Source organism: Phalacrocorax aristotelis, chromosome 8 (assembly GCF_949628215.1).
Source record: "Phalacrocorax aristotelis chromosome 8, bGulAri2.1, whole genome shotgun sequence".
In the NCBI taxonomy this organism is placed as follows: domain Eukaryota; kingdom Metazoa; phylum Chordata; class Aves; order Suliformes; family Phalacrocoracidae; genus Phalacrocorax; species Phalacrocorax aristotelis.
The window spans coordinates 36,580,654-36,602,636 of NC_134283.1; the positions used below are offsets into that span (position 1 = coordinate 36,580,654).

The 21,983-nt window shown below is 45.0% G+C and overlaps 2 protein-coding genes and 1 long non-coding RNA gene across 3 annotated transcripts; 2 read left to right on the forward strand and 1 right to left on the reverse strand.

The window, feature by feature from the left end:
• Positions 1 to 1,515: 1,515 nt before the first annotated feature.
• LOC142061469 (ovomucoid-like) lies at positions 1,516 to 7,788 on the forward strand. Its single transcript, XM_075102578.1, has 9 exons — positions 1,516 to 1,637; positions 3,331 to 3,535; positions 4,017 to 4,039; positions 4,611 to 4,735; positions 4,991 to 5,036; positions 5,934 to 6,061; positions 6,202 to 6,247; positions 6,953 to 7,071; positions 7,561 to 7,788. Exons 1-9 carry the CDS (start codon positions 1,617 to 1,619, stop codon positions 7,604 to 7,606), a joined length of 759 nt encoding a protein of 252 aa, XP_074958679.1. The 5' UTR covers positions 1,516 to 1,616; the 3' UTR covers positions 7,607 to 7,788.
• LOC142061473 (uncharacterized) lies at positions 5,987 to 13,049 on the reverse strand. The gene is made up of 3 exons (XR_012662136.1): positions 12,624 to 13,049; positions 11,448 to 11,588; positions 5,987 to 6,220 (listed from the first exon to the last, which is right to left on the reverse strand). It is a non-coding gene; the product is annotated as an uncharacterized LOC142061473 (long non-coding RNA).
• Positions 10,946 to 16,161, forward strand: LOC142061471 (serine protease inhibitor Kazal-type 6-like). The gene is made up of 4 exons (XM_075102580.1): positions 10,946 to 11,111; positions 13,247 to 13,272; positions 14,213 to 14,325; positions 15,996 to 16,161. The coding sequence occupies exons 1-4, from the start codon at positions 11,054 to 11,056 to the stop codon at positions 16,039 to 16,041; spliced, it is 243 nt and encodes an 80-aa protein (XP_074958681.1). The 5' UTR covers positions 10,946 to 11,053; the 3' UTR covers positions 16,042 to 16,161.
• The last annotated feature ends 5,822 nt before the right edge of the window (positions 16,162 to 21,983 follow it).

Sequence of the window (21,983 nt, forward strand, 5' to 3'; positions counted from 1 at the left end):
TTTCTGTTTTAGTGCATTGTTCTACTTGTTGCTGGCCAAAATATACCTCAGGCCAGTCTAGACCTTTCTGTAATGCAGTTTCTCTCTGAGGCTTCATTCAGGATAAATGGTTTGTTACTACGTTCTTTCTTGATGCAGAGAAAAATAAAATGGTGTTTTAAAAGAGAATTACTTGGAGATGTCGTTTTGGAAGGCTGGCTGTGTCAAAGCTATTACAATGAGGCAGAGCTGAAACTCGCTGAGGGATTGGGATGTGCAAGGCCAGATCTTCAGGCTTTTGCTGTTAGTATGCAGCTCCCAGACAGTCAAATTATTCCAGATACCCTTGCCTGTGATATCATCTATGTTTAAATGACTGGAGATATGCAGGCAGCAATCAAATATCTGAACTGCAAGGAGAAATATTACATGAGTGCGGCTTAGAGCAGGGGTTTTGCTTGCTGTAAATTGAATTCACATTCTCATAGAAGATCCAGTTCTGCCCCCGTGTGCAGAGGTCTGGGAACAGCAACCTGCTTTGTGAGTTCTTGCAGTGTGCCACATTGCTAGTCAATGTCAAAGGAATGCATTTTGCATTTGTCTCTACAGTAGTATAGACTAGAGCGCAGTACCACTTTATTCTTGATTACAGTGTGGTGTGTGCCAGCAGGATACAGGAGCAAGGACAATGATACTGCTGCTGGAGTAACAACACGTGGTCACCTTGCATGCACACATCCACCCACCTTTTCTATTTTCCAAAAAAATTAAAAAGTATAATTTCTCTTTGTAGCTAGATGAAGCCTGGCTTCAAACTGAAGCAGGGAAAATAAATGAAGTATTTTTTAGGTCGTAGTAGATTATGGACTTGTTTGAGCTGGAATCTCAAGACCAGAGGAAAAGATTTCCAGAAAAATATCACTGTTATGTGAAGAGATAATGCTGAGTTAGAAACTGGGTAGAATTTCCAGAGTTATTGGAAATTTACCTTAATACAAGAGAATCCATCATATGAGTGCCAATGTTTATCCTACTCATGTGGCCATAACCTTTTGAAAGTTTGTCCTCCAAGAACTTGAAATAGCAGGAAGAGTTTTATTTAAACCTTTCTGTCTTTCTCGTATCTGTAGAAAGGTTAAAATAATCCTATGGCCAAAGTCACTTTACTGAGTCTCACATCATGAGGCTCCAGAATATCAAGAGGGGTTTTGGCAGGTGAGTTCATTTTGCCCTTCCCACTCGCAACACGTGTATGGCATTTCCTGAAGCTTGCTCTTCCAAATGCATGGAGACAGTTGTTTTTGACTGCTCCTAATGCCTGTTTTCAGCCCATCTGCTGCCCCGTAATTACATCTGTCCCATTCCCTCTGTTTCTTATTAATGGAGCTCCTTGTGCAATCCCATGTCACACCTAGCCCAGCAGCTCTCTCTGCCCTGCCCTTGACTGCTGCCAATTATCTCCCATCCTTTCTCATAGACCCTGTAGCAAGACTCTTTCCTTGTTCCTGGTTTTTTTTTTCCCTGCTGCCCTGTGAAGTGGTAGGGAGTGCTGGAGAAAGAGAGCTTCTTTTGGAGCAGTCCTGGCTGGCTACCCTGACACTCAGAAGCAGCATGTGGATCAGAAGGGGATCTCCCCAATGGATCTAATTAATAAAAAGGTAGGTGTTGGCCAAACACAAGAATGATGCCACTCCCTAGCAGATACCCTGCCATTCACAACAGCTTCTGAGTGACCAGTGTGATTTCAGCCTGGCGGGAGAGGAAACCAATGAAGCTGCACAGTTTTTGGTAACTGGGGATCTTGGATCTTGAGGCAGATATGGAGAAGCTCAGGTAGCAGGGCTGGAGAGGAGACAGACTACATACCTGCAGCTCCACTAATTGCTGCAGAGCGGGAAAGTACCATCTCCACTGGCAGCTGGTGCAAGTTGTGAGGGAGCCTTGTTTTCAGGCTTTGGCACTTGTGCCCCTGGAGAATAATCAATATTAATGCTTCTGTGATTACTGCTTCTCTTCCAAATATGCTCACAATCAGGTCAAGGAATCTGAAAGTCAAGTCACTCAGGATGCTAAGAATACAACAGAAGCAGCTTTCAAAGGAACCTGTCAACTCCTGATATTTGTGAATGAGATCCAAATAGCATTACTCATTTATTTTTCAGGAAAATTATTTCATTGATATGAACAGGTTGATTTCTGCAAGCTCTATTCTGTGACTACAGCTCCCTTACACTTTCAGCTACACTTTTTTGATTTATCTGCCCATGCCAAGACTTGAACATTTCCCAGGATAATAAGAAAAACAATTCTGATTTTCTGTTTAAAATTCAGGCTGCCTTTAAGCCACATGTATGAATCAAGCTTCTCCTAAAGCACAAACATGTTCCATCCCTCAATTCCTTCTCTAACTACCTTAAATCAAAATGTATTATTTTATGCAATATTCTGTATTTGTTTTTCCCTACACTTGTGATAGAGCTGAACCACTTAACAGAGCCTAGCACATTATTCTTCACTTGTCTTCCTTAAAACAAGACTTTCAGCTGACTCTCTAAATTTAATGCCATATAAGGGGGGGGGGGGGGGGGGAGGGGGGAGAGGGGGAGAGGGGGAAGCCTAAGGACTCATCTTCTGTTTGCAGCTGCTGCGAATTTTTCTTGAATGTCTTTGGTATTAAGAAGCCTATGTCACCTGTGCAGAACACTACTCACTTGCCTTCAAGAGGAAACATTATCCCAGTCTAGATTTAAGGCTACTTATTCTCATCATTTTTTAACCAGACTCACGCCCATTGCCAACAGATTAATAACTCTTGATTCTACATAGAGATGTCTTTATAAACTTCTGAAGGTTTAGTTATTGCTTTCCTGTTGTGATGACTGTTTCCTTCCTGTTGGTGAGAAATCCATTGTACCAGGAAACTACAGGAAAGATGCTGAGGGCTCAGTTAATCCCTCTGTACTCTTTAAAGTACACTGATGTCTGCCAAACCCCAGATTTTATATCTGTAAAAGCTTAGAGCATCCTATGCTGCTGTCCCCCTGTTCTAGTGTACTGTGCAACTCTCTTGGAGCCCAAATATTGTCTAGTATATGTAACATGCTGTGCACAAGTTCAAACACTTTCAACAAATGGGCTTTTTTTGCTTTACCAACTTCCATATGTAATTTCACAACATCCACTATTGAGACAGTGCTCTTGTTTGGAAAGTACAAATCACTCATTGTACAGCAGGGTGCCTTTGTTAACAAGCTGGGTGTAGCTCACATTTTTGTTTAATTCTTCTGGGCATCTCTCTAACAAACAAGTATTCTTCAGAGCTCAACTCAATAATCAATACAATTTTCTTAGTTTACAGAGCAAATTATTACTTTATGGGATGACTTCACAAGGTCAGGGAGATGTATATATATAGTGTGGAGAGAGAAGGCTGAGAATCATCTACTGAACTCAACAGGGACAGATTTGCAAGTAACAGACAGCAAAACCATCTCCGCTATGAAGACAACAAGAAGCTTTGCCCTTCTTGGGCTTGTGCTTCTCATCTGCCTTTCTGGTAAGTTGTTTTTGTTACAGTCTACACTAGTATCTCTAGTTCTCCTGAACCCTTGCCTTTATATACACATCTTAAGGGAGAGTTCAGCCTTTTGGAGAAGTGATGATTTAGTTATACACGAGCTCTCTTTTAATGAACTCTATCCTTATGCAGAAAAATACTATAGATTGGTAGGATGCATTTGCTGATTTAAACTTATGAGACTTAGTGGGGATAATAGTGTTGCAAAGCGAGAATAGTTTATGTCCTATTTCTTCTTTAGTGAGTCCAAATTTCTGTATTCACAAAAAATTGATTTTTTAAATCTTAGTATATAACTTCTTGTTTACTTGGAGTAGATTAAACATTTGGGAAAACGATAACTTCTCAGTAATAAGAAAGTGTATTTGCTTACTCTGTTGGGAAAGTGATGATTCCAAAAGAATTTTAGTCAAGGACATTGTTCAATTTTTACATTTCATAATCTCTGTTTTTATTGTAGATATTGCTATTGCTCAACAACGGGTGAGTAGTAGATCTTCTTTGTCATTTAGTCTTAATTTCTAAGTCTAGATAAATAATTCATAATCACATTGTAACCCAGAGAAGGCTTGAGGGAGAAAAAAAAAAAGAGTGAGAAAAGAAGAAGGAAAAGTGCCCCTAAGTATTATATCACCTGTTTTCCCAAAAATAAGAAAATAAGAAAATCTTTGTCAGAGAAAGACAACTTACCATCTGGATGATAAAAAAAGACAGTAATTAATAATGTAGAGTGAGAGTCAGCACATCACAAAGTGCCAGCAGAAAATCCATACAACTATCGAATAACTGCCTAAATATCTTCCCTGTCTTGATTCCCCAAGGAATGATCATTTTTTGCCCACAGTTCTTGCCAAAAGTACTGAAAGTTTTAGTAGCAAAAAGGTGCTTTTGTGTGCTGTAAGAAATGAGATATATTTTGTTCGCTTTCCTCTTCACCATGGTGGAACAACAGAGAAAAAATATGACCACAGTAGTCTTCCAACGCAGCAAAAACACGATTAACACAAGCACACCCTTCACTCCACCTGGAGCCATTACAAGTCCTCTTTAACAGGCCTACTGCAGCACGTACCGGTTGTCTGGAGGAATGCATCTTGCCTGTCCCCGCAACTATGAACCCGTCTGTGGGACTGACAGCGTGACCTACCCCAATGAGTGCTCCCTCTGCAAACAAATGTTGTGAGTATAAGGTCTCCCAATTACCTACAATGCCAGCTCAAGCAGCAGACAAAAGCCTTTGGGGTTGTGACTAATCGTGGGGTGGACTAGATTTTTCCCAGGTTTCTGTCTTCCCTAATGCCCATGACCTTCTGTGTCAAAGCTCCTGAAACTGATTAATACTGGGGCTTTACGAGTGGCGATACTTAATGAGTGACATGACTAGGTGGTATCAACAGACTAATCCTTCCTTTCCTTCTCTCCCTCTCCCTCTAGCCTTAACCGAGCCATTGACAAGAAGCACGATGGAAGATGTGTTAGGGTAAGGTCTGAGGCTGGTTCCCTCTACTGCAATAAGCAGTGGTGGGTGAAATGATGGCAGAGAGCTAGACATAAACCTTGCCTAGGATTAATTCTGTGTTAAACCCACACAATTTAAAACTGTCAGAAATGGAATGAAAATTATAAATTTCAGATTTGAAAGAATTTATTTTACAATTTTTTTGAACAGTTAAAATAAGTGAATTCTAAAATGTTATCTTGTGCATACCACCAGAGTTAAGAATGGAAATTTTTTATTTCAATAATGCTTCAGCATTATCAAAATACTTTCCTTTAGACTTAGAGGCTTGTTGAAGCTAAGAAATTCCCAGAGGAAGTTTGGATTTTGACTAAATTGTAATTTTGTAGCAGAAAAGGTGATTCTATCAGATTGTTTATCAATATATAGAGCTACCGTGAAGTGGAGAAGTGTCTCTATTTTTAGTTTAGAGAGAGAAGGTAAAGAAACACTCTTGCTGTGCAATTTAACATAATACAGTGACTTCCATTTCAGTACACTCAGAGTAACTGCAGAAACACAGAGGTGAGCGTAAACTCCATTTTCAAGTGGCATCGACATTTTGCAGTAAAAGTTGATGCCGCATAAGGCATTTTAGGCAAAGATCCCTCATGGTGGTGTTCACGGTGAAAATCCCCAAGGTGGCAGGGATGAAGCCCATTTCAAGACAGAAAAAACCCATGTACTCCAGGATTATGCTGTAGCCATGTCCAGGACTTCAACTGTTCATGCTCCTCCAACTCCACCACGCTGGGGCTGGAAGCTCCTCTCCCCTCACGGCTCTGGGGAGAGGGGGAGATGTCTCTTGCACCACTCTCTGTTACACAGACTGATGCGAAGGGGAGCAGAGATTAAAATGTTGTTCTGTGACTGTTTCAGCTCGACTGTACTGGCTACCTGAGATCAAGCAGAGGTCGTACAATCCCTTGCAACCTGGAGTACATGCCCATCTGCGGCAGCAATGGGGTTACCTACAGAAACAAGTGCGACTTCTGCAATGCTGTGGCGTAAGTGAAGGGGCTGGGCCATGGGAGGCGTTTCTGGTTCAGTAGGTGCTCATGTTGGAATTTAGAGCGTAATGAGGTAGTGTGACTCGTGAAGCGGCTGTGCTGTGCTCATTCATTCTCAACTCACTTTCTTCCCAAAGGAATGGACTGGACATAAACCTGCACAATATTGGAGAATGTTACCAGGTAAAGTGCAGAAATCTGCACTCTTAACTGCTGTTAAAATACATTTTACAACACTAATTCAGAGAATCATAACCGAATAATAGAAGTGCCTTCACTGCCTTGGTGCATTTGGCCTGGAAATAAGATTTGAGGAAAATAGTTGAAGTATGCCAGGGTTAAAGGGTGTTGAACTATATGCATGACTGAGATATGTGGTCCTATCTCTGGCCTGGGAACACAGAAGCCAGCAGGTGCTGAGACCTTCATTTACTGGGAAAGGGGCTGAGCAAGAGATGCTGCCTCATCCCTTCTGTGGGAGAACAGGAGGCTTGTATACTAACAGCACTACTAGTAGTGGTGATTCCTTGGGTGGGAGTATTTTCTGCAGTGTGGCTTCTGACCACCCACTTTCTGTACACTTGCCTCTGCTAGCCTGCTGAACCAGAGCAAAGCAGCCAGTGGGAGGGCCAGCCTGGAAATGTCAGCATGGTCATTTCAGTATTTATTAGATTCCACGCCCCCCCACACCTTCTTCCCACTTCAGGCTGCTCCAGGCAAGCAATTTCTCTGCCTTTGAGTTTGCAGAGTCACTAGAACAACAGAACTATGCACCTGAAAAGTGCTTTTATGCTTTGCCATATCATAAACATTAAATAAACATAAAGCACACATGTAGGAAAATATGGGGAACAAAAGCTTTAAACCCTGTTGTTGCTCCATTATTAGCAGGTTGACTGCAGTGGTCATAAGGGTAGCAATGTCATCTGCACTGCCCAGTATGACCCCCTTTGCGGCTCTGATGGCAAAACTTACGGAAACAAGTGCCAGTTCTGCAACGCGGTTTCGTAAGTATGGACCTCACTGTGATTTCATGGCTACAGAGGAGCTGGAGTACACGTGCATCGGCGGCAGCTGGTGTGGAAGCTTTGGAGCTCCCATTAGCCCCTTGGTAAATCCGTCCCTGCTCCATGCTCCTTTCCCGACTCTCACTCCCCTGTCACCCCCCAGACACTGAAGACCTTAAGCCCGCGTGAGTCTTCTCCTTCCCTTGCAATTAAATCCAGATCCCCGTTTGCAGGCCTGTAGTGTTGCTAACTCTTTCCCTGCCAGAGTGATTTAAACTGTGACCATAGGAGGTGTCCAAAATTCTGGGGTTTGTCCCAGATCTCTTTCGCGTGAGAAAGCATGTAACCTGGGGAATCAGGAAAGAAGTGAAACATTAAGTGAAGTACTTTACCCAAATAAGCCAATGTTTTCACGCTCTCCAAGTTATAAAGTTAGACTATAAAACTGAGGTCCACGTCTGTAATTTCGGTCTTTCTCTTTCTCTTCAGGCGGAGCCAGGGAACCCTGTTCCTCAAACACCGTGGTGAATGCTGAGCACTGGAGCCATACCCTTTGCCCTGATTTTTCCCCTATGAATCCTACAATCAAACAAGCTCTCTCCTGCTCCCTCGACTGTTGCACATTGGTCTGTACTTTGATTGATCAATAAATTAAATGCAGCCACTCTCTTTGCCGTGGACTGGTTTTAGGGTTTGGTTGTTGGGGTTTTTTTCAGGGCAGGGGTAATGGTCTTCACGCTTTTAGGTACTTATCTGTCAGGCAGGAGAAGTTGTGAAATAAACCACAATAAAGAGCAAAGCGTAACGCCCATCACACACCAGCCCAAGCCCTCACGAGAGTACGTCACTCCATACCAAACCATCAGAAGAGAAACCAAGCTGCTGTAAAATACTGCCACTTTCCTAATTTTGGTGTCTTATAGAGTGTGAATGGATTTGCCTCTGTACTGGTCCTTTTAGGGGTCCTGACATGGGGGCATGGCCCTGGGGATGTGTGAAAGAGAAAGGTGGCCATGGTCAGCTCTACCTGGTCACACCTGGGCAAGGGACAGGTCTGGCTGTGCATTATAAAAAGGAGGCTTATGGTAAAGGGAGGAGGCTATCTCATAGGGAAGAAAATTAGGAACTGCTGCTTCCTTGAAGGGTGTGTCCATCGAGACTGTGTTGATCAGCAGAAAATTGCAGCAAGCTTTGCAAGGCTGTAATGAGCCTAATGAGAACCCAAGGAAAAATTAGACTGGGCCTGGGCTTTCAGCTTCTCGGAGAAGAGATCTGAAAAGTTGTATTTGGGGTATCTGAGGCAGAGGTAGGACACGGAACCTTGCAGGAAAAGGTCTTGGATTTTTAACCCTATGAAAGAAGGGCCAGAAGATGTGCTGGTAGCTCCAAGATGCTTTCTGTCTTGGGAAAAATGTATGGAGATAAGATCTTTGTGGGAGTCTAAAGAGTTCACTGGAGGAGCAATGATATATATGAATGTTCATGATGACGTGCCATCTTTTTGGGTGAGTCAAGGAGTTAATATGCAAACAGCACAGGCAAAAGGTCTCTAGTGCCATGGCTCACACATTCCCTTCCTCTTCCTTTATCCACCTCCCATTCTCTTGTTATGTAGCAAAAATATCTGCTGCTAAGGCTGATATTTAGGACATAATCTGTGACTTCCAAGCCTTTTCTTTGGGCCTCATTTCCTGAAGTAGACAATTTCTTGACCAGGAATTTTGTAGGTGCTTCCCACCAGAAAATAAGAGGCTTGTCCTTCCCCTAGTACTAGCACAGAGCAGTGCTTTGTCCTAGGAAGAGGGATAGAACTTCATATTTTCAGGGTTTTTTTCTGCTAGTACAGGCAATATAAATCACATCATACCTTTGTGTCTGCTTTTCAGAAAAGGCAAACTGGAGGGCCATGGGAGTCCTCATTGCCTACCTGCTTTTGTGTGTGTGAAAAATAATTAAGGAACAGTCTAAGTAGCTAGTGGATATGACCAGAGACCTGTCAGCACAGGACAGAGCTCTGTTGTAATTTCTGTTGGCTAAGAGGTTTATAGAGTGACCACAGACTAGTGGAGTTTTGGCCATAGCAGGAAATCATCTTCAACAGCAAGAGCCTATGGCAACCCACCTCTGCAGTTGCAGTTTCTGCCTGAGGAAGCCAAATTCTTGCTTAGGAGCTCAGAAGGCTTTGGAAAAGCCAAAGAAGAACTGCTCACCTACAGGGAAAAGGAGGGCAAATGGCAAGTACTGGGTGTATGGCTGTATCCTAGATCCTTCATGAGCCACGAACTCATTAGAAGATGGAAAGGTTTGTATCACAAAGGCTAAAGACTGGCCCAGCACAGGTAAGTACTCAGCTTGACACCAGCAAGACTCTGCCAACTACACATCTTACACTGCAAAGCAAGGTCCAGGTGCCCTTCTTCTATCCCTGATTTTCAGAGAAGTCAGAAGGACAGCAGAATTCCCTCACCTGTGCCAGGAAGTGGCCTGTTTCAGATGTTACAAAGAAGTGGAAAGGCATAATAATGATAATCATCTGGTTGGTAGTTTAGTCTCTTCCTCTCCTCAGCTCAGGAGGGATTGGTCTCTGTGGTATGTTTGCTAAGGCTTTAGCTAGTCAGTTATGCTGCAGCAACCAAAAAGTTTGGGTAGAGGACTGAGGCATTAAGGCTGTGGTAGTGGGCAGTGATGTATGAAACTAGAAAAGGCAAACAAGTAGTACTGCGACTGGCAGAGCTAAGCGTGATTTTGAACAGCGCTGTGGCTGACTGACTTGATAACTAAATTATATGAGAAGCCATGTTATGAGCTCACCCTTAATAGACATCTGAGAATTCACCTGTCAGTCACCGTTTCTTTGTTGTATGGATTTTGAGATGTCTAGCAAGATGCACACTCCAATGCTTCCCCAGATGTAGGGCATTCATAACATTGCTCTCCTGCAGAAACTCTGTCCCTTGCTGGCTGAGAACATTAGTGGCATCTTTCCTTTGTTTCTAGAAAAATGTATAAAAATTTATATTATATATTTATTTTTATTTTTTCTCCCTCTATGTCAAATTTGGTTGGAACTAGTCGCAGATTCAAAATTTGCTGGGAGAACTAATAAACAGCTATATGTATACATATTACTCTCCTAAGCCTTGTCTCCTTAGGAAAGCATACTAAATTTTAAGCTGAGTCTTATCTGACCAGATAGTTTGCAGATGGTGCACATGAACACAAATCCTTGCACAGACTCAGCTGGAAATAGAGCTCAAGTTTCCCAATTCCCCATCAAATTCCCTTCACTGCCACTTGCTGTGGGAGCAGAGCCCTAACATATGTTTGTGAATGTGAAAAACTAGAAAACATTGACAGCTAGAGTTTATAAAGTTCAGGGAGGAGAGTCAGCAGTCCTATCTGGGACTGTGCACACAGCTATGAGAGCATGTCACATTGGAGCGCTTCTCCACCCCAACCCAACAAATTTAGAACCATCCTCAAAAATAGCCAGGGAACAACGTATAATTGGTTTCACAGACAACACATTCTCATGCTGTGATTTATTTCGTAACGTCTAGTGAGTGTCATCACGCCACACTCAAAGCCTTGGAGCTGGCATTCAGCGAGGGCCCAGAGAATGAAAATTACCAGCTTCCCCGATGAATCACTGCTTTGAAAATTCACCCTTGTGAGAATCCTGTGACTATTTAGAAAAAAAAAAAGATATTACAAGCCCGAGTCTATCACTCATATAATTAGCCCTTTCTAGGTTTGATGTGGACAGGGCAGCATTCCTAAAGCACCATAAACACAGCCAGGACCAATAATGGCTTTAGAAATGAAGTGGAGAAGTTCTCACAATTAAGGTGGGGAATGAGGACAGCTATGAATGGGCGCATAAATACACAGAAAGGCAGGTCTGTGTGCACACTGTGGGCTCCGGTGCTGAGACGACACCTCCTGCACAGATCACTTGGCTTGGACTAGAGCTACCTGCAGCATGAAGGCAACAGGTGCTTTAGTGCTTCTCAGCCTGCTGCTGCTCTCTTTCTTCTCAGGTAAGTGATCTTTTCCCTAGCCTAGGAAAAAAATAAAATGGAAAACCTTTCCTGACAAAGGAAACTTAGGACAGCCTTGATCACCAGATGACAGGCTTGAAGGTAAAGCTGAGCAAGTAGAAAATATCTGTTGGACTTCTCACTCATATGACATATTTCCACTCCTTGTGTGCCTCCACAGTGAATAATGCAGTGGAGGTGTCAGTGGGAGACAGAGTAAGCAAATTCTAAGCAGCTCTTTCAGCAAATATACCAATTTTTACAGAGTATAATCATGAATTTTTGGTACAAATGTTCGCTGGAGAGTTTTGTGAACCACTTAGAGAAGAAACTTACCTCAGGGTCATCAGCTCTTGTTTTGATCCTAAGCATCTTGGTATTTGGTGTTTTCCTTGGAGATGTGGAAATGTAATTAGATGAAAGTTTCAGCTTTCATTTATGTTGCAGAGAAAAGCTTGAAAATTAAATTCAAATGTCCTGAAGGAGTCAGAACAAAGAGGGCAAATTAAAAGGATCCAGCATTTATTTATATGGAGACATACACATCTCTCATGATCTGGGAAGCTGAGTGATGATTTTTTAACATATAGGTCATGCCAGTGTTATCAATTTCTTGTGTCCAGCTGACCCAGCTCTGAAAGGCTTGTGGTGACAGTTATGGAAGAATGTGCAGAACAAGAACTATTTATACTTGTTTTTCTGTAAATGATTTGAATAAAGAATTTAGTTCAGAAAATCACAGGCTGTGCATGAAGAAAAGAGGTGAATTACTTTGTACACATTATTCATTATGAAATATTCATTTGTCGCTAATTGAGTCTTAATTGGGACTGGGTTCCGTCAGAGTGTGAGGCTTCCTGCCAAGGCCAGGCAGAATAGCAGCAAGCTCTGTGTTCTCCTATAAAATAAACAAATGTCAAGAGACATCATCACAGAGTCTTGTGTAGCCACGTGTAATATTTATAAAACTATCTAATGAGCTATTTTGTAAATAACATGCAGATAGCCATTACAGTGACTTTACAGTTAAGGCAACCTAGCCTAATCTGAGGACATGATAAATATACCAGTGCCAGGCATATAACACCAAAGGGCAATAAAATTGGCAGAAGAAGTAGGGTGGGTTGATGGATGGTGATCTAGCTGACTGGTTGGGTGGGATTTCCAAGGTGTGGGGGCCCACATGTAGGACAAAGTCCTCCCATCTCTTGCCCCAGGTTCCCTCCTGCTCAGGGCCACCCGAGCAGCATCACAGCTGGCAGTGACCCCACCGACCCAGCAGGTACAGCCTCGCATCTGAACCTCTGCTGCCCTGCTGCTGTGCGAGATGCTGGGTATTTGTCCCACAGTGTTGTGACCCAGATTCTGCAAATCTGCATTCAATCCACCCTTGAGTGTCAGGCTTCCCCTTAGAGACACTGCAGGGTCACCCTGTCCCACAGCTATGACTCAACTTACGTGCCTGACTGCAGACTTTGCAGTGAAAAAATATAAAGAGGGTGGACTGATTACCTTCAAGCCCAGATCCTGTGGTTATAGCAGGTATTTTTGCACTCTTACTGACCAGCACTGCCTGTTCTGCTCTGTTTCACCCCATGATGTCTCCTTGTGTCTTGCCCGGGATGAAGCTGTTCTGGGAGAGTCTCTGGGTTGCGCCGTGCTGAGGATGGCTGCAAAGCTGACCACAGGGTCTTCTCCTTCTACATGGTACACTCTTGTTAGCAGTACCAGCCATTTTTGCTGTTCAGAGGTGCAGGAGCCTAAAAGCCTTAAAAGTCAATATAGCTTTAAAATCTCTGTTGAGCGCAGCTCCAGATCCGATATGGCAGCTCGCTTCCCCAGGAGTGGCTGCCTTCCAGGAGATTGGGTTATGTGTCTGGGGTGCAGTTAGCAGCTGAATGACTGATTACATCGTATTTTAGTAACATTTTTCAAACAAGCAAAATACTGAAAAGCAATTCAGATAATGTATTTCCTGCCCCCTCCTCCACCGCACAAGATGACAGAGTAGGAAAAACCTGGTGTATGTTTCACTGTGGTTTGCATAAAGGGTTTGTGACTTTAGTTCAACCTCTCTCAGAGAATAATGCTAATGTGTAAAATCTCTGGGATTTTTTGTCATTTTTTTATTCCAGATGTAGCAGGTCAAGACATTGAAGAGGTTAGTGCAGCTGTTTCTGCTTACTGAATCTGCATTTTCTAGAGGAATGGTTTTGTAACCAGGATCTTGGTGCATGGTAAAGAGTTTTTAATGTCTGCTGGGAGCAGGTGGGTCCTTCCAAGATGTCCCAACACTTTGGGGAGTTTGCCGTTGTACAAGGGATCTAATGTGTGGCCACACTAGCAAGCAGACCAGGGAAATGGACAGTTATTTTAGCAAAAGCTTCCCTTGATTAGGTCTATGGTGCTTGCACAGGGTTGTGTTTGTACGCAGCACCACTTGTGTCCACTTTGCTCCATTGTCCAATCTCCTCATGAAACAAATGTACTACTGAGAGTGTTTTATTCCCCCGAACATGGTCCATCGCTGGGATTTGTCCAGAGACAAAATACCTGTACATTTCCTGGACACCATTTTTAATTCCCCATGGACTATGGTTTTCTCCTCCTTCTGCTGGGAAGGCAGAAAGCTCAGCAAGCACCAAGTTGAGTGCACAGTTTCGCAAGATGTGTGAAGCCATGCAGCAGTCAGCTAACTTGGCACCAAACGCTTGAAAGAGCATCAGTGCTGACTCTTATTCTACATGCCTAGGCTAATCCACCTGTGTCTTTGGGAGATCAAGGCTTCTCCCAGGTGACTACCGTTTCCCTCCTCAAAGATGGGACAAAAATTCCCCTGAAACACTGCTTCTGCTCATTTCTGACAGGGCTTTTTTCTTTCAGTAAATAGGCAGTGTCATCACTGCTGTGTTAGTCCTCTTGTCAGAAAAAGCATTATATTAGTGACCTTATATGCAATTTGGAAAGTGAAAGAAAGAGTATGGGAGTCCTGAAAAGTTTTTTTTTGTTTGGTTGGTTTGTTTTGTTTTTGGGGGGGGGGGGGGGGGGGGGTTGTGTTTTTTTTTTAATGTTTGTTTGTGGTTTTTTCATTCCTTTTGCAGATTTGTAAAGAGTTTGTAAACAGAAGCGTGTACTGCACGAGGGAGTCCAACCCTCACTGTGGCACGGATGGCATCACGTATGGAAACAAATGCGCCTTCTGCAAGGCAGTGCTGTAAGTGAAAGTAGAGGGGTTTGAAATAACAGAGAGAGTTGGCTCCACTTCCATGTATGTAACAATGTTCTTCATGGAGGGAAGGCCCTGCATCCAGGCTGTTCCTCCTGTAAGGACCAGTCCCTGAATCAAGCCAAGAGGAATACTTCCTCCTTGGAATGGAGCTGTGCAAATGCATGTTATTTTTAATTCATTTCTAGGCTTTGCATGGTGTTTGTTGCCATGCTGAGAGGCAGCACGGGGCCTGGGAGGCAATTGCATGCTGCCTGTACCTTCTGCACACGTTAAATTGATGCACATTTCCCACTATGTGCCACAGGCTGCAACTCTCACTGCCCACGCTTTTGGATACTGAAAAGTGTCTGGAGGAATGAGGGAGCTGAGCTGTACCAAATAATTCCTGAGAAGTCTGAATGGACTTTGTGGAACAAGATACAAAATCACAGAATCACAGAATGGTAGGGGTTGGAAAGGACCTCTGGAGATCATCTCGTCCTGTCCCCCCTGCTTGTACAGGGATACCTAAAGCAGGGTGCACAGGACCATGTACAGGCAGGTTTTGAATATTTCCAGAGAAGAGGACTCCACAGCCTCTCTGGCAGCCTGTTCCAGTGCTCTGTCACCCTCACAGAAAATAAGTTTTTTCTCATGTTTAGGTGAAACTGCCTGTGTTCCAGCTTGTGCCCGTTGCCCCTTGTCCTGTCGTTGGGCACCACTGGAAAGAGTCTGGCTCCATCCTCTTGACACCCATCCTTTAGATATTTATAAGCATTGATAACATCCCCCCACAGTCTTCTCTTCTCCAGGCTGAACAAACCCAAGTCTCTTAGCCTTTCCTCATAAAAGATGCTCCAGTCCCCTGATCATCTTGGTAGCTCTCCTTTGGACTCTATCCAGTAATTCCGTCTTGAACTGGGGAGCCCAGAACTGGATGCAGTACTCCATATGTGGCATCACTAGGGTGGAGCAGAGGGGGAGGATAACCTCCCTCGGCCTGCTGGCCACTCTCCTTTTATTGCACCCCAGGATGCCATTGGCCTTCTTGGCCATAAGTGCCCATTGCTGGCTCAGGGTCACCTTGTTGCCCACCAGCACTCCCAGGTTCTTCTAAGCAGAGCCACTTTCCAGCAGGTCAGCCCCCAGCCTGTACTGGTGCATGGGGTTGTTCCTCCCCAGGTGCAGGACCCTATGCTTGCTTTTGTTGTATTTCATGAGGTTCCCCTCGGCCCAGCTCTCCAGCCTGCCCAGGTCTCGCTGGATGGCAGCACAGCCTTCTGGTGTATCAGCCACTCCTCCCAGCTTGGTATCCTCAGCGCACTTGCTGGGGTTACACTCTGACCCTTTGTGCAGGTCAGAGGAAGAACCTGAGCTCTGCACCTTTTTTAGGAGATGCAACAGGAGCCAGCACCCATGGACTGAATGTACTTGCAAACCATCAGTTTTTCCTTTGCAGTCCTTAACATTTGGTGCATGCTCAAGGCTGTCTTACCTTAGGGGAAATCGGAGAAGAGCAAAAAGAGGAAAAAATGGCTTGATGTTCCCTGTGAGGCACCAGGGTAGACTAGCATGGGTCAGGTGAATAGTCCCGTTTGGACACATGAGCTCCTTGTCCCACACTACTGTGTCTGTCATACACTGCTTAATCTAAGTCTGTCTTGCTGCTTTTACAGGAGAAGTGGAGGCAAAATAAGATTGAAGCACCTGGGGAAATGTTGAGTCCTCACCATCACTGAGCAGCAACAGCTGAGCACCTGTCAGCAATGGCCGCGGCCGCCTGTGCACGGACACGGGAGCAGCTTGCCCTCATCTCTGTCATCTCTGCTCAATAAAATAAAACTCAGCACGATGCTTTGGCTGGATTTCTTTCTCTGTAATACCAGAAAAGTGCTTTGACACAGCCGTGCTAGATCCTAATGTGTGGCTTCGCTATACTGTGCTATTACATCACCCTCCTCCTGGGAAGTGAGGCACTCCCTGTGCCGGAGCAGCGATTCCCATGGCTCCAGTGGGCTGTGTCCTCCTGTCCCCAGCAGCCATAGCTCTTCTCTCCCTGTCCTGCCTGACAAATTGGCACATGCCTGCTGGGCAACCAAGCAGTGCAACCACTCGTGGGCTTCTGCCCAGTTCTCCCCAGCCTGGGGGGTGGGTGTCAGTGGGTGCTTTTATTCTTTACCCAGCCTCCATAGACATGTTCCTTCCTCTTTCGGAGGTTATTGTGGGAGGGTGACAGGAGAGCTGGTGAACAGCGTGACTGCATATGCCTCATCTCCTTTAGAAACCAGAGACAAACAAGCTGAGGCTAGGGAATATTGCTCCATTTAAGCCTGCAACAGGAAGATGGCAGGTGGAGGCTGGTTTTAGGCAGAAGCTGGGAGGCTCTTCTTTCCAAATCAGTCTCCTTCTTCATTCTAAGAGAATGCTTTGTCTTGAAAACTGTGAACACACCAGCATTAGTTTTCTGCTGCCAAGTGCTTCTCATGCTAATAAAATTATATTTAGAAGAGCACCAGATTGCCTAAAGTGTCAATAATTTTTAAAAAAAGTATTCCCTGGAGGAGGAGAGCTGCGGGCTTCCTCTCCCCACCTCTAGGATAAACTATCCCTGAATCATACACAGACCTTGATTTTATCGGCACAAGGATTTGTATTTATTTACAATTTTTAATGCACATAGACATTATTCCTTTCTTTACTTTTCACACTGCTGCCCTCTCTCTTCTTGATGCTGGCTGGAAAATCCTTCTTTGTGCAAACATGAGAAAGTGAATTCTATAGTTGCTTCCTATTCACACAGGGAAAATTCACACAGTGAAATACTTGTGGCATCCCCTTGTTAAAACATTGGCAGCAGATCAATGAGACACCAGCTCCTTCATGTTAAACACTTAACTTTCAAAGGGAGCTTTAGATTTTATCATGAGCCTCAGGGGTCAACATATTTTGCAAGTACCTAAATGCTGAGCATCTAAACCTCTGGACCTTGTTTGGACAGAGCTTGAGTGTTTGCCTATCATGCCACAATCCACGCTTTGAACTCAATTGGGGCGCAATGCCTAAACAGAGAGGACTTAGCACTGTGCTCAGCACACCTAAAGCTGGCTTCTCTTCTGATAATTCACATTTGTGATGCCAATTCTGGCAAATCCTTTGTCATTTGGTAACTTTACAGGCAGCGTGCAGGCGGCAGCCAGCCAGTGGTTGAACCATTCAGGCAAAACTCCTCGTTGGCTCACTTAAAGCTTCTCTTGGACCAGCTTCTTTGATCCTGATATTTTTCCCATCCCAATTTACTGGACTCTTGCAAAATCTGCCACCTCTTCTTGGAAGCAGACTAACACTCTTTGTATCCCAGGTTGTACAGCCTGGGAAAGTGTACTTGTTTGGTTTGGAATTCAGATGTTACATTAATAAACTGAACAACAAAACATCCAGGACATGGGTAAGATGGAGAGGAGCAAGAAGCACCTCCTGCACAAAGACAAGTGGTCATGAAGGACATGTTGGGGAAGTGGGAGGACCTTCCTCATCAATCCTCCTGCTTGGAGCAGGACGACCTCTGCATGTCCTCTCCTACCTGAGTTATCCTGTGATGATCCTATTACATTGTGTGGATCTGGACCAGCACCATATTCAGAGCACAGGAGAAGAAACAAAAAAACAAAAAAATTTTAAAGATGGAAAATGGCATTTTTATGCCCGGGATGGCCCTCGGAGACTCCAAAAACCTCACAGCATATTCGAGTATCTAATCCTTTTTAATTTGGACACTGAGACAACAAGGACAGCCACAAGAGAACAGGACATTTAGTGCAAATAACAAATAAAAACACCTCTGTACCTCTACAGACCCAGCTACCATCTCCTCCACCTGTGCTGGGGGAGTGGAGAATGGGAGTTACCTCCTTTAAGGAGATGATTTCCCCCAGTTGGGGAAACTTCCCAAAACCTTGTCCCCAGGAGAGGCCAAGAGAGGCAGCACTACACCAAGTGAATGGCATCTGTTGTGGTCCGTCCTTCCGGCTGAGCGGGTGCATCATAGAACCATAGAATCATAGAATGGTTTAGGTTGGAAGAGACCTTTAGAGGCCATCTAGTCCAACCCCTTTGCAGTGAGCAGTGACATCTTCAACTAGATCTGGTTGCTCAGAACCTGGTTAACGGAGACAGCAGTGATGCTTTGCTGGTCCTGGGTCCATTCACTCTTGGTTTCAGAGTGCTGTGCTCACCTTCCCAGCAGGGCTGGATGCCAGGGATAGGACAGGAGTGCGGCAGTGGCCACAACCTGTCCGGACTGAGCTCCCATCTGTGTCTGCCTACCTCCCCACACATGTACCAAACCAGAAACCATACCTTCAGCCACTACTTTTCCTTTGATTTCCTTCCTCACCTCTTAAGATGTGTTGGGTTTGGGGGATTTGTTTCTGACAGCTTTGAAAGGTGAGTGAGTCATGATACATTTGAGATCTCTCTTCTATTAGATAACATGAGCATCTTCACAGCTTTTCCTCTCCCTGGGGTGGAATGATCCTTAGCTACAGGGCAGAGGCTGGGATGGGAGCTGCTCCAGCATCTCGGCCACTGCCAAGACCTGCCCCTTGTAGCAGAATGAGGGCCTTGTGCCTCCTGTGTCTCACTCAGTCCCCCTTGGCAGTTAAGATAATGGAAGAATTAAATTTGTGCATGGTTGCTCTTACTGAAAGGAAGCTGCTGCTCACAGCTGAGCAGCCTCCTGTGACCGGGCTATGCATATGGCAGAGGGGAAGAATATATTCCCATCTTACAGCTTCACTCTGCTGGTGATGCAGCTAATACATTATTGTGTCCAGGTTCTTGGCCCATTTAACTTGTGTGCTCCATCACTTCCTCCTCCTCCCCCAGCACAGGCACGTGTCACTGTCGCAACTCAGTTGAATCCTTTGTCCTACTTTTTTCCCTTGACATTCACAGCATTTGACAAGGCTTTTCTAGCTGCCATGGGATGATCCAAGGGTGGTGGTGCTGACTGCAGGGTTCCCACAGCCCGGCTGGGGAGGAAGCTCTGGACTTGGTTATCATTTCAATGTTGTTATGTTATTATGTCAATGACCAGCTGAAGCGCACGGAGCTCCACCCGGGGGTGGATGAGGAGCTGACTGAGAGCTTATGGGTCAGGATTAAAGGGCAGGGACAGGTGGCATTACAGTGAGGGTCTGCTACAGGCCACCTGGCCAGGCAGACTGAGTGGATGAGGACCTCTATAGACAGATAGGAACAGTCTCACATTCGCCAGTCCTGGTCCTCATGGGGGACTTCAACCACCCCGATATCTGTTGGAGGGACAGCACAGCAGAGCATAAGCAATCTGGGAGGTTTCTAGAACGTGTTGATGATAACTTCCTTCTCCAAGTGATAGATGAGCCAATGAGGAGAGGTGCTATGCTAGACTTCATTCTCATCAACAAGGAGGACTGGTGGGGAATGTGAAGCTCAAGGGCAGCCTTGGCTGCGGTGACCGTAAAATGGTGGAGTTCAAGATCCTTAAGGCAGTGAGGAAGGTGCACAGCAAGCTCGATACCCTGGACTTCAGGAGAGCAGACTTCTGCCTTTTTATGGCTCTGCTTCTAGTGGACCATGAGATAAAGCCCTGGAGGGGAAAGGAGCCCAGAAAAGCTCATTAATATTGAAGGATCACCTCCTCCAAGCTCAGGAGCAATGCATCCCAACAAAGAGGATGTCAGGCAAAAATGCCAGGAGGCCTGCATGGGGGAACAAGGAGCTCCTGGACAAATTCAAACACAGAAAGGAAGCCTAGATAGGGTGGGAGCAAGGACAGGTAGCCTGGGAGGAACACAGAGAAATTGTCCAAGCAGCCAGGCATCAGGCTAGGAAAGCTAAAGCCCTGATAGAATTAAATCTGGCCAGGGACATCAAGGACAACAAGAAAAGCTTCTATAGGTACATCAGTGATAAAAGGAAGACGAGGGAAAATGTGGGCCCTCTCCAGAAGGAGATGGAAGACCTGGTTACCAAGGATATGGGGAAGGCTGAGCCACTCAACAACTTTTTTGCCTCAGTATTCACCAACAAGTGCTCAAGACACACCACCTAAGCCACAGAAGGCAAAGGCAAGGACTGGGAGAATGAAGAACAACCCACAGTAAGAGAAGATCAAGTTTGAGACCATCTAAGGAACCTGAAGGTGCACAAGTCCATGGGACCTGATGAGATGCATCCACAGGTCCTGAGGCAGCTGGCAGATGAAGTTGCTAAGCCACTATCCATCATATTTGACAAGTTGTGCAGTCTGGTGTAGTACCCACTGACTGGAAAAGGGGAAACATAAACCCCATTTTTAAAAAGGAGAAAAAGGAGGATCCGGGGAACTACAGGCCAGTCAGTCTCACCTCTGTCTCATCTCTGGCAAGATTATGGAGCAGATCCTCCTGGAAACTATGCTAAGGTACATGGAAAATAAGGAGGTCACTGGTGACAGACTAAATGGCTTCACTAAGGGCAAACCATACTTGACAAATTTGGTGGCCTTCTATGACAGGGTTACAGCATTGATGGATAAGGGAAGAGCAACTGATGTCACCTACCTGGACTTGTGCAAAGCCTTTGACACTGTCCCACATGACATCCTTGTCTCTAAATCAGAGAGACATGGATTTGATGGATGGACCACTTGGTGGATAAGGAATTGGCTGGACAGTCACATTCAAAGAGTTGCAATCAACAGTTCAATATCCAAGTGACGAGTAGTGTTCCTCAGGGGTCAGTAGTGGGACTGGCGCTGTTTAATGTCTTTATTGGCAATGTGGACAGTGAGATTGAGTGCACCCTCAGCAAGTTTCCTGATGACACCAGCTGTGTGGTGCTGTTGACACACTGGAGGCAAGGGATGCCATCCAGGGGAACCTTGACAGACTTGAGAGGTGGGCCTGTGAGAACCTCAGGAAGTTCAACAAGGCCAAGTGCAAGCAATCACAAACACAAATACAGGCGAGCAGAGAATGGATTGAGGGCAGCTCTGAGCAGAAGGACTTGGGGGTGTTGGTTGATGAAAAGCCCATCTCTGGAGATGTTCAAGGCCATGTTGGATGAGGCTTTGAGCAACCTGGTCTAGTGGAAGGTGTCCCTGCCCATGGCAGAGGGCTTGGAACTAGATCACAGATGATCTTTAAGGTCCCTTCCAACCCAAACCATTCTATGATTCCATGATTTTGGTTCACCCTCTTTTCCCTAAGAGAATGCAGGCTGGATCAGTTTGGAAAGGACTTTGGTCCAACCCCCTGCTCACAGCAGGGTCAGTTCTGAGGTCATATGAGGTTACTCAGGGCTTTATCCAGTCTAGCATTGAAAATCTCCAAGGGTGAAGGATGTATGACCTCCCTGGACTACCTGTCCCAGTGTTAGACTGTCATGATAAAGAAATTTTTCCTTGTATCTGGTTTCAACCTATTTTATTTCATCTGCCTCATCTCCAAGCCATGCACCACTGTGAGGAGCCTGGCTCCATCTGCTCAGTAACCTGCTTGTTAACCGGCAGGCTGCTCCTGCACCCCCCTGAATCCTTCTTCTCACCAGGCTGAAAAAGCCCAAGTCCCTCTGCCACTTCTTACAGGCCAAATGCTCCAGTCCCCAACTCTCCAGCTTTTCAATGGCTTTCTTGTATTGGA